The sequence below is a fragment of the Camelus dromedarius genome, chromosome 26, assembly GCF_036321535.1.
Source record: "Camelus dromedarius isolate mCamDro1 chromosome 26, mCamDro1.pat, whole genome shotgun sequence".
Classification (NCBI taxonomy): Eukaryota; Metazoa; Chordata; class Mammalia; order Artiodactyla; family Camelidae; genus Camelus; species Camelus dromedarius.
This window is the reverse complement of record NC_087461.1, coordinates 5546288-5558755: the sequence shown is the minus strand read 5'-3', so window position 1 is coordinate 5558755 and position 12468 is coordinate 5546288. Positions and strand designations below refer to the sequence as shown.

Genomic DNA, 12468 nt, shown 5'->3' with positions numbered 1-12468 from the left:
GGACAGGTAAGGCTTTCGTGGTCTGACTTCTGCCTGGCTCTCCATCTCTAGCGCCCTCTGTCTGTCCTTTGCTCTGCTGTTCTGAGCTGCTGGTGATGCCCTCCTCACCTGCTGTATTTCACACAAATATTGACCCTCTCGTGTGCGTCTCTCCCTTCCTTCCCAGCCTTGCGTGCTCTCTTCCTTTCCTGCCCTGCATTTCTGGGAAGCTGGCTGACCTCACTGTTGAAGTCTCAACTCAGGCATTCTCCAGAAAAGCCATCCCTGACACCTTTTATCCACATTCTTCTTTAAACTCCAGTGCCTACTGCTAAAGCAGGAACTCAATAAGTAATTATTGAGTAAAATAAATAAAGACTGTTTATACAAAGGTACTTTTAAGAGTTTGTCCTCTACAGCATAGGAGCAAAGAGAATAGACATGTAAAGAAATAGTTTACAGTTCAGCTGGTGAAGATACACTAGAAAAATCTGTGAAGTACCAAGGTAGCTCCGAGGAAAGAGATCCCTGTGTCTCCGTGGAAAGACACCTGTAATCAAGGAGGACTTCACAGAGCAGCTGAGTCTTAAAAGAGGAAAAGGAATTTGTCAGAACAGTAGAGGGAAGCATTTCAGATTAAGGCAAGATAAAAGCATAAAAAGTAACTGTAATTTTGGAAACCATGAATAACATTGCTCTTAAAGCTTGGTATGTTGTTAAAAAGGTACTGTTAGGAGGTAGAGAATAGAGTCTATCGTGACTTTGTATATTTCTACTGTAGTTTTAAATTTTGTTTTGTTTCTCTTTGTTTTGCTCAGGTCTGGTGGATGAATTTGTGAATGAAACTTTGAGATGTTTGTATGCCTTTAACCTGGTAACATCTAGTATTTCCCAAATATTTTGTTGAAGTTTTAGATAATTAGAAGTATTTCTTAAAGAGGTAAATATCCAGCTAAAGATTAAGCTTAATTTAAACAGCCAATTGATGAAATGCTTTTTATCTGTTTTTATAAAGATGATGCCTTTCATCTAGCTGTTCTAAGTAGTGAATTTTAACGTAGCATATTCATTTTTCAGCAGACCTAGACTTACAAAGGGCATCTGAGGAAGAGCAAGAAAGACGTGATGGGAGTGAAAACAACCTCTCACAGGTATGTGAAACTGTAAATTTGAATTTCTGGTTTAATACTGTTTTCTGTGCTTTAATAACATAGTTCAAAAAAAATTGCCTTTCAAACTAGACTTTTAGAGTCAATAAATAATTATTTAATATTTAGTTTTTAATAGCATTTTATCTAGTTATAAAGCTTAAAGTATTGTTAGGGTCTATAATAATTTGTAGTAAACTTTATCCTTGGAATTGAGGCAAAAAACCTTCCTGAATATTGTTTACTTCTTCCATTTTTATAACTTCCTCACGTGATAAAGAAGGTGATATCAAATATTAAATCATGTGATTAAGTAGTTGAAATTGTAAGCAATATAGCAGTGATGGCCACCGAGTTAGTTTCATGTAAGGAACAGTCATTCCCAGTGGTCCAAAATTTGCAGTTTCAAATTGCAAGTCATTGATGCCAAGATGAAAGATTTCTTCTGTCTTTGTGATCTCTATGTAATTGATTTCAGAATCTACAATCAGGGAGAGAATAGGGGTCATAGAGTCAACCCAACTGCCTAGTAAGAGAATCAAACCTTCCAGGATTGGACCTTTGCTGTTAGGGAACAAAAACTTTCTAATTTATTTCATTTCAGGATAGGAAATCAGTAAATATTATTAAAAATTCTTTTATTCACTCTCACTAGTGAATATTAGAGTATGATATAACTGGATGGATGCAGAGAATACATATTGAGATAGATCACTGTCATAGTATATCGTTTGCATTAAAATTTAGGAATTTGTTCCTCTTTCCGATTGATGTCAATTGATTTTGGCACCTAATAATTTACAGTTTGCCTATTCTCCAGTTATTAGTCCTTTTAAAAAATCTTTACATGCACTGGAGGGGCTCACTATTTAGGGTATGAGGTGAAATATTTTTTAGTGAGGAAGCCTTTGTAATGTTAAAAACCTAATCTCTAATTCTTGGTAGATTTAACATGTATGAATTGTTTAGTTGAAACAAACAGTGACAAAGTTAGGTTTCTGAGTTCCTGTTTTTCTCCTATTTCAAGGCTAAGGCAAGTTATTTTTCACTTCTTAGTTTGTGAGTAGCCAAACGTAGATTAAGAAGTTTGTTAAATTTTAATTACTTTCTAATTTTTACTTACCCGTACTTGACTACTTAAGGATAAATGTGTTTTACAAGCATGTACTGTGAAAGAAAAGAAATCTGAAGATCAAATCAGGCAGAGTAATCTTTCACTTGTGCATCTGCAAAAAATGCCTGGAGAACCAGGAATGAATAAGGAACATGACAGAAAGGACATACCTGTATCTTCAAAACATTCTTGTGTGGAGAAGCATGAGGACACGTGGGTCAAAGAAGGCAAATTAGACTGGAAAAATAATATAAAGTTTATCACAAAGAAGTTAAATCAGAAAATCAGTAAAACCCGTGAAAAATGCAAAATTACTGTTCATTGTAAGGTAGTGTCACTACATGACAACTCTGAACTACATGGTGACTTAAAGGAACTACCTTCCAATGTGACAAATAATATATTTGATTCTGAAGAAAAAGATGCACCTGGAGCCTCTGTCTCTGTAGGATTCCAGGCGTTCCCTCAACACGAAGAGCCCAGTCTTGAAAGTGTTTTTCCATCTTATTCCAAGTCTGAGTCAAGAAAGTATGGCTGCCAGTCATCTCCAAAACTTTCTTTAAATGAAAATAAGTTAAGTGAAAATGATAAACTGGACACTGAACATGTTTTTAACAAAAATGAGGAGGGTTTTTATACTGATAGAGCAAATGAAGTAAGGAACCGAGTTCCATTTAAAGTAAAGAAGACCAAGAATTTGATACAAAAAGAAAACAAAAAAGGAACCAGAGTGCTCCCTGGAAATCAGACACTGGGCACGCATCTCAGGTAAGTGACCCAGAAAGCCTTTCTGGCTTGTGGCCTTCCTGCCCTGGTGAGATGAAACACACGATTCAGATAAAAAGCCACGCTATGTCTGCTGTTTCAAATACTTATAAGAAAGCCAAACCAATACAAGACCAGCTCCAGAAGCCATTGCTTGCAGATATCTGCGGTGCTAGTAACTCTAAAATCATGGACCCCGAATTAGGAGATGTGAGTTCTTCGCCGTCAAATGGTAACAGAACATCCAAAGTATCTAAAAGAGTTACACGAAGATATGCAAAGGTTTAAGAATGAGGTAGACATGTTACAAGTAGAATTCCTGGCTTTGGAGAAAGAAAATTCAGCTTCAAAAAAAGGTAGAAGTTTCTTTGCTGCTACTCTGGTTTTTCTCTTTATCAGTAATCTCTTCCATTCTGATCCATATCTGATCTGATTTTCCACTTATGAAAATAGCTTATGTATAAAACGGGGTCATCTAAATATGTAATCGTGTAGAAACAGACTATTTCTGCCATCTAAGTAACAGGAACTCAGGGAAGTGTTTTCCTGGGTTTTGTTCCTTAATCAACCTAAGTCTCTGTGCCAGTCTTCCGTATGAAGTGGGAAAGTAATTCAGCTGTGTGCCACGTGACCTTCTGAGCCGGAATAAACGCGAGTGAAATGGCTTAGGAAATACAGTAAGATCAAGGGTTTTGTTTTGTTTTCTTTTGTTTTAATCTATTGGCTTAAATATAAGTTGCACTTCCATAGAATGGGAAGGAAGCAGTGACTGAGAGAAGGGATATAAGCACACACTCCCACTAAGCTGAGCTGTGTATTGTGCGTTAGTGAGTGCGGGCTTATCTGTCTCACTGATCACTGGGCACTCAGAATTCCATCATGGCCACTTTGAGATATTCTTAAGAACAAATACATGTGCTCCCACTCCCACATCTTCCTGAATCACCACTCTTGGGTGTTTCTGTTGAGTCAGACCCTTACTTTATATTATTTAATATAATGTACTAAGTTTTGACATGTATGATTTTATCATACAGGTAGTATGAACCCTCAGCAAAAAAAATTCAGTATTTATCTCCAAAGGAGAAAACTTGAATTTTGAGATGCACTGGATGGGTTTTTTTTACTTCTAGTAATAGATTTTTAAAATGTGTTTGTGCTTTTGTGTGAGGTGCAAAGAGTGTGAAAGATAGACAGAAATCTGAAGGTGTTCTCCTTTAATAGAAAAATGAGATGAGCCCTGTCCCCAACTTTGCCAAAGTCACACTTTTAACTTATCTGATCAATTTGATGAATTTATTTGGTAGCGTATTAGATTCAGTGTTACAGAAGTGTATCATCTCTTTTGACACCGTGAAATGCTGGAGATTGCTGCTTTAGGGGCTTTGGACAAATCACTTAACCTTTCTTGGTTGTGTTCCCATTATCAGTAGACAGTGGGGCTAAGGTAGATCACTCATTACTCCTATGCTGTCTAGCTATAAAATGGTCGTGGTTATTGAATGTGAAATTGGGGAGCATTATTCCTTTTGCAGAATTCCACACTAACTGGCAATTCATCAGTTTCACTCTGCTCCTTTCAGTAAACTTGGGTTTATATGTTTTATTGAACACCACTTTTTTGATACCCCAGGATCCAAGTGAAACAAGAATTATAAAAAGTAGTGGGGGAAGGATAGCTTTAGCACAGAGAGAAGAATGTTTCCTTTCTGTTACTGAAGCACCAAGGTGTGACATCTTCTAAATCTGGCTGTTTAATACAAAATCTAGGTGGTAAAGACAGAAGAGGACAAATTTTATGCCTTTGTCTTTTTATTTCTCTGTCTCTGCCATTCACGTGGGGAAGAGTGGATGTAACAGCACAACATTCAGAAAGTCCTTTTTTAAATTTTGGAAATTCTGTTTCTTTTCCTCAAACAGAAAGAAGCAGAATTTACAAACATTTCAATGACTTGAAATGATAAAATTAAAATAAGCACAAAAATATTTTAATCAATTGAAATCAGGGCAAACTCTGAGTCAAATGATAAAGTGAGCAAAAAAGTCTTTACCATGAATAAAGTAATAATTACCCTTTGTATCAAACTTTCACTGAAGGTTGAAGTAGAAGAGAACAGGAACAAAAGTAGTGAACTGAAAGGATCAGAAACCATGTGTGATGGCAACTGTTATAAAGGACTAACTCAGCAGAGGAAGAGGGGAAAAACTGATGACCAGCAGTTTCCTGCTCTGCAGAAAGGAAATTCTGATAGGTAAGCCTAGATCAGTATTCAACAGTAGGTAATTATTATTTTCCTAGATATTGTTGAGAATTTCTTCCCAGACTCATCTCTCTACTTGCTTCCATGTATTTTGCACTCTTCCAGGTTCCGAGGACACACCTAGATGCCATGTGCCTAATCTTTGTGCTCACATTCTCGTCTCTTAAGTAGAATAATTTCCTCCTGACCTCCTGTTTTGCTCATGACCTCCTGTTTATTTCCCCTCTTCTGTAAAGCCTTCCTCATACTCACTTACTACTTTCCATATGTCAGCTCTTGCGTATCACATTGTATCATAATTGTATATCTGTCTTTGAAGCAAGAGTTTGTGTTTCCTTGCCTATGGTTGGCACTTGATAACCACTTTGTGAATTAAATGACTGAAGATGGGTAAGATTTGGAATTTTACAAAAATTGTTTTTTTTTCAATTTATCAGTAGAATTATTTTTAAAAATTGGCTTTTTAATGGATTGTTTTAAAGTAGCTGTCCTGGCTTGCATATGAAGGAAGTAAAGAAAATGAAAGTGGAAAACGGACGTTAAAAGCATCTGTGACTTCACATGTATTTGAGAAGACTGCCTAACTAGCTGGTGGTCTGCTACCCATGAATGACAACAGCCGTTTAAGTGAAGGAGATCAAGGTGGTGGCAGGGAAGATCTGCAAATTCTTTATTTGTAGGTGAAGACGTATTAGCAGTGATTACCTTCTCTGGAAATAGAACAGCAGCATATGTGCAAAGGCCAAGGCAAGAGGATTCTCAGCTGTGTGGGAGGAACTCTGCCGAAAGGCTAAGATGAGGACAAGTGCCTTTGACCAGAAGTAGTTTCAATAATACGTCTCCATGGAAGCCGGGCTGCAGTGAATCAGTGTGAACAGCCCCTTAGAGAACATTCCCTGGGAAGGCAGGAGAGGACTGGGCGATAACTGAAGGGGAACGTGGGGCTCGTGGGGGTTCCCTTTCTTTTCTTAATGATAAGATGGTAGTTTGTAGAGCACGTCTGTATGCTGTTGGATGTGATTCCATAGAAGACATGTTTTTCAATTTCATCTTGTTTGCATTTCCGATATTAGAAAGTGTATTAATTGTATTACATTATCTTTAAAATATTGTAGTAAACTTCTATTCATGTATGGTTTTGTTGTAAGGGCTTATTCATTGGTTCTGAAGCGTAATATTCTTACACAATTGAATATGCAGATAATGACTTTAAAGTTACACCATTGTACATAGATTTTTTTAAATTGTATGCTCATAATAACTATACAAACACTTAGGCCATACTGAATAGGGTTTAATCATTCCTTGATGATTCTAGATATTATAGTGTCTTTGACAGTATCATCATGGGTGGCTATGGTTTTGTATGCTATTGTAAACTATCAGATTATATTAACTTAATATTTGTTTAGATTCTAGGAAGAAGGGGAAGATTTTGTTTATATACAATAGAATAATAAACTGTTAACAATCTATCACAAATGATTACTTTTGGATTACTAAGTTCTAAATTACAGAAGCCATTATTCCTGTACCAAAAGTGTCTTAACATGTTTTGTTTGCTCCATAAGGACATGTCAAATGCATGAACAAACAGCTGAATGGACAATGAATGCCACTGATTAATTTCTTTAGCAAAAGCAAATCTTTACTGAAAGTAGATTTCCAGTATTGCCTAGGTCTTAAGTCTTTTTATTTTTAAAAAATAGGTGTTAAGATTCAGAAATTATTATTATTTTAACATTTTTTATTGAGTTATAGTCATTTTACAATGTTGTGTCAAATTCCAGTGTAGAGCACAATTTTTCAGTTATACATGAACATACATATATTCATTGTCACTTTTTTTTTTCGCTGTGAGCTACCATAAGATCTTGTATATATTTCCCTGTGCTCTACAGTATAATCTTGTTTATCTGTTCTACATTTTGAAGTCCCAGTCTGTCCCTTCCCACTCCCCCATCCCCTTGGCAACCACAAGTTTGTATTCTATGTCTATAAGTCTGTTTCTGTTTTGTATTTATGTTTTGCTTTTTTTTGTTTTTAGATTCCACATATGAGTGATCTCATATGGTTTTTTCTTTCTCTTTCTGGCTTACTTCACTCAGAATGACATTCTCCAGGAACATCCATGTTGCTGCATATGGTGTTATATTGTCAGTTTTTATGGCTGAATAGTATTCCGTTGTATAAATATACCACATCTTCTTTATCCAGTCACCTGTCGATGGACATTTAGGCTGTTTCCATGTCTTGACTATTGTAAATAGTGCTGCTATGAACATTGGGGTGCAGGTGTCATTTTGAAGTAGGGTTCCTTCTGGATATATGCCCCAGAAATTATTATTTATAATTATACCTAGACATAGAATAATAATAGAGATTCATTTACTATATTAGTTAAAAATACTTAAATAGTACTTTCTTAGCATATTGTGAAATGCAGGTATTGAAGCCAGATTGCCTGGGTTGGAATTCTGGGCAGACATAGGGGCTTCGGCAAGTGACTTTGCCTTCCTGTGCCTCATTTTCTTCCTGGGTAAAGTACCTAATGTATTACCTACCTCCCAGGATTGTTGTGAGGATTAAAATGTCTTTAAGACATGTAAAGTGCTGATAGTAATGCACAGCAGTTGCATACTCAGCCCTTGAAAAAGCTAATATCATGGTTATTGGAAAAGGGTTCCTTTCATATAAGGACTTAAGTAGTACTTTCCAAATAGGTTTTAGTGCCATAAAAGCCAGTTTTTATTGAAAATGACAACGAGAAAATCCTGGTATATTTTTTCCTATCAAATAATGCAGGTAATGTTATATTTTTCCTTTTCCTTTGCTTGTCTGCTTGATCTAAATTTAATACTTTGTTAATAATATAATTGGTATACTTTCTTTGTCCTTTCATGTTACTGTTTCCATTTTTTGTTTAATACCTTTTATTGAAAATTAATTATTAATGCAAAGATTTTATATAAAAAATAATAGGTTTACATATTTCTTGTATTTTCAATATTTAGTATTTGGCTGAAATGAATTGCTTTTTTTTTCCTTAGGTCTTCAAAGAAAACGTCTACTAAGAGGGACAAGGTATAGTAAAATATTAATTATAAAAATATTATCCTGTAGTAAAAAATAACTTATAAAAGATAGAGTGGAAAAACAGAAAATTCTCCTTTGTTGTAGACATTTACTTAAAAGTAATTTAGAAACACTATTGATAAAGTTAGCCTTTTGACAAAAATCGGTTCTTTGAAGAAGTGTCTGTGTTTTTGCTCTCATAAAAAGATGGATATTTATCACTTCAGTACACTGAGCATATTTTATAACTACGTTGGAGACACTGTGAAATAGCATTATTTATCTGTAGGTCACAGAGCAGGTGAATTCTGTGGATGGCCTCGATGACTTAACTCTGTCACCGGAAACGGCTTCCGAGGACTGCGAGTCGCTTTACCCTAACTGTAAGAACATCCTGAGGCTAATCGAACGACTTGGCCTGGAGAGTAAAGGTAGGACCCCCGTATGACTACACAGCCTTTTTAAGTATCTCGTGGTAACGTGTGCACACCTAGTACTGGCCCAGGGAGCGCGGCTACGTTACAGTCCACTGCGTCTCAGAAACCTGCTTTGTGTTAAAGCAGAATCAGACGTGTTGTGCGCTGCCAGCCGGGGGCTGTGACCGTTCCCTCTCCCTGTGCTTTCTGTTGACTCTGCTGCTCCTACGCCTTCACCCAAGGTCAGGGTATCACTACTTCCCTCCTAGAATGCTGAAATCACCTCAGGACTTTCTTCTCCACTGTTCCACCTCCTGGAACCTTGGTCTACACCGCAACCATGATTACTAGATAGTTTTTAAAATTCAGATCTTTGTTACCCCCTTGCTTAAAATCCAGCTCCTGCTTCTCACAGCTCCGTGGTTAAAGGCCACAGTCCTCTGGCTTCATCTTGTTTCCTTTTATTACCCTTCTTTCCACATGAATTTTAGAACCAGCTTGTCAATGTGAAAAAATAAGAGTCTGTTGTGTCCTGGAGATTAGATGTAGATTATGTTGAATCTGTAGATTAACTTGGGGAGAATTGACCTCTTAACAATATGGAATTTTTAACCCCAAACAAAGTTTATTTCTCCGTTTATATAGCTCTTCCTTGATTTTCTCAGTAGTATTTTAGAGTTTTTAGTGTCTGGGTCTTTCCGTCTTTTATGAGTTTACCTGTATTTCTTATTTTTCAGTGCGGTTGTAAGTAGTATATTTTTATTTGTTTGTTTTAAAATAATATAATTTAAATTTTAGTTTCTGATGATAGAAATACAGTTGATTTCTGTATACTGACTCTGTGCCCTCCAACCTGACTGAAGCCACTGATTAGTTCTAGTAGCCTTTTTATGGATTCTCTCAGATTTTCTATGTAACCAAAGGTGGTCAAGCTTTTTCTTCTTTAAACTACTGTCTTACTAAAGATAGTTCACATTTAAGACTTGCAGCCAATAAATACATTCTCTGTCACAGCTAATCAGCTCTGTCACTGTTGCAACAAGAGTAGCCATAGACAATACACAAGTTAATGGACGTGGCTGTATTTCAGTAAAACTTTATTTACCAAAGCAAGCAACCCTGCCCACGGGTTGGAGTTAGCTGACTTGCACCATGTAATCATATTCCCCGCTGATTAGCAGATAGTTTTACCTCTTCATTTCCCATCTAGATGTCTTTTGGTTCTTTACTTTGCCTGATTGCACTGGCTCCAGTACAGTGCTGAATAGAAGGAGTAAGAGAAGCCATTCCTGTCCGGTTCCTCACCTTCTGGGAAAAGCATTCCGTTTTCCACCATTGCATATGGTGTCAGCTGTAGGGTTAGCACAGATCTTTGCCATAGTGAAGATGTTCCCTTGGTTCCTAGTTTGCCGGAAGTTTTTATCAGGAATAGATGTTGAGATTTGGGAAGTGCCTCTTTTTATCCACTGACATGATCATATGGTGTTTCTTTTTTAGTTTGTTAATATGATGAATAACATTGATTTTTACGTGTTAAAACAGCCCTGCACTCTTGGGATACACCCCACTTGGTCGTGACGAATTATCCTGTATTGTTGGATTTAATTTGCTAACGTTTTGTTTAGAATTTTTACCTCCATTTTCATGACATTAGTTTTCTTTCTTGTAATATCTTTGTCTGGTTTTGGGTTCAGGTTAATGCTAGTTTTATAGAATGAGGACATACTTCTTCCTCTTCATTTTTTGAGGAGAATTTGTGTAGAATTGGTATTAAATTTTCCTAAAATAATTGGGTAGAATTCACCAGTGTAACCATTGGGACTGGAATTGTCTTTGTGGTGAGGTCTTTAAATAGGACTTTCGTTTTGGTGTTTAAGATACAGGGCTTTTTAGCTTATTTGTTCTTTCTTAATTGAGCTTTTGTAATTTCTCTCTTTCGAGGAATTTACCCACTTCATCTGAATTGTCAAATTTATTTGCATAATGTTCATAGTATTACTTTGTCATTCTTTTAATATCTGCAGAGCTTAGAAGAATGTCTTCCACGGAATAGATGCTCAGTACCATCTGTTCAATGTATGGATGAGTGAATGCGAAATGCACAGTCCTTTATACACAAAAATTACTCATACATTATATTTCTATTTTTGCTTTCTTCCTAATGCAGATTCTGTTAGGTTATTCAAAATTCAGAATGCAGTTCATTCATTCAGAAGATTAATAGAACATAAAGAAGCTGACTATGAATTACTTAGAGGAAGACTTAAAAACATGGAAAATAAGGTTAACAGGCTACAAAAAGAACTGTTGGAAACGAGAGAAACGAATTCACAGTTGGAACATCAAAATGTGGCGTGGGAACAAGAGATCTGCAATGTGAGGTACTAAATTTCTTGGTTTTAAAGAAATATTTGAACTCTTTATATTTAATACCGTAGATACGTAGGAGAAGTTTTATCATTGCTAACTGACCTTTTGGGATTTTACAGAGGAGAAAATTTCATTAATATTGTGGAATATGAGACTCTTGGAAATAATACAGCTATATATACACACATATTCTCATTCTATATTTCTTTAAAAAAAGATCTTTGATCCTTATCTCTCAATTATCCTCCAGGAAGTTTATATATTACTTTACATTCCCACTTGCAGAATTATGAAATGACCATTTTTCTCAAGGCAGAAACTTAAAAAAAAAAATTATGCAGTTTTATTCTTAACATATGAATGGATGAATAAAAAGTAAAGTGGAAAGTGATTGCTGGTTAGTTTCTTCAGCATCTCTCTCATGCGGAGATAAGGTCAGTTCAAAGGTCTATGCTGAAAGCACGGATTACTCTTTATTGTGTAATTACTTACTATGGATCCTGCCTTGTTCCAAAAGGGATTTAAAAATGATTTACTAATAATCAACAAGGTAAGTTCAAAGTGTTGCAAAAGAAGAAACATAAAGTGTAGGGCATCAGGGAGTAGACTCCCCAGCCTCGCCTTGGATTATGCTAATTAGTGGGTCTGTGTGCTGGAAAAGACGCCTGCGGATGTTACCTTCCGCTGGAGATCATGTAGGAGTCCCTGTAATACTTCATGAAGTTGAAATTTTATTTCTCATGAACTTACAAACTTGTTTCTAAACAGCAACTTCTCTTTTAATTAGTAACTAAATTCTCTGTCCTAATGAAGGAGTAATTTATGACTATGTGGGGAAAAAAATGGTAATTTTCAACTCAAACCTTACTGAATAATTGCAAAATTTCTTTCCTCCACTATCACCAGAGTTACTCTTGACTGAAACTCAGTAACATTATGTCTCTTCATTGCTACTTTTCAAATATATATATCTTTATGAAGAGACTGAAGTGAGGAATTTAAAATGTGAGACTTGGAAATGAAAAAAAAAATTGAGAACATAGAAATTCCATTAGGGTAATAAATCGGCATGTGAAGAACCAGATCATAAAATGAACTTTTTATTTTCTAACAAAATAAATTTTAAGATAAGCATATTTCACTGCAGATTCACATTAAAACAAGAAACAAAGAAAAATGCTTACATATTATATGAAAAAATTAAGGAAGATTTAAAAAGAAAAGAGAAACAATACAATGAACAAGTTTACCGGAAACAGCAACTTGAAAGCACTGTCCGAGCACTGGAGTTTGAACTGAAGAGCATAAAGAATAAACCAAATCAGGTAAATTAGTCTTAG

General features: G+C 35.8%; 1 protein-coding gene across 3 annotated transcripts in view; it reads left to right on the top strand.

Moving 5' to 3' along the window:
• The first annotated feature begins 913 nt into the window (after positions 1-913).
• Positions 914-12468, top strand: part of LOC105093578 (ankyrin repeat domain-containing protein 26-like) — a 12450-nt gene continuing 895 nt past the window's right edge. The window contains exons 1-7 of one of the 3 annotated variants that reach the window (XM_064479329.1): positions 914-1130; positions 2270-3009; positions 5104-5258; positions 8318-8351; positions 8632-8773; positions 10926-11139; positions 12276-12453. In XM_064479329.1, coding sequence (XP_064335399.1) covers positions 5158-5258; positions 8318-8351; positions 8632-8773; positions 10926-11139; positions 12276-12453 — 669 coding nt within the window. In that variant the 5' untranslated portion in view covers positions 914-1130; positions 2270-3009; positions 5104-5157. Of the gene's footprint in view, positions 1131-2269; positions 3010-4100; positions 5259-8317; positions 8352-8631; positions 8774-10925; positions 11140-12275; positions 12454-12468 lie in introns of those variants that run through there. The other 2 variants (XM_064479328.1, XM_064479327.1) reach the window with 2 other exon arrangements.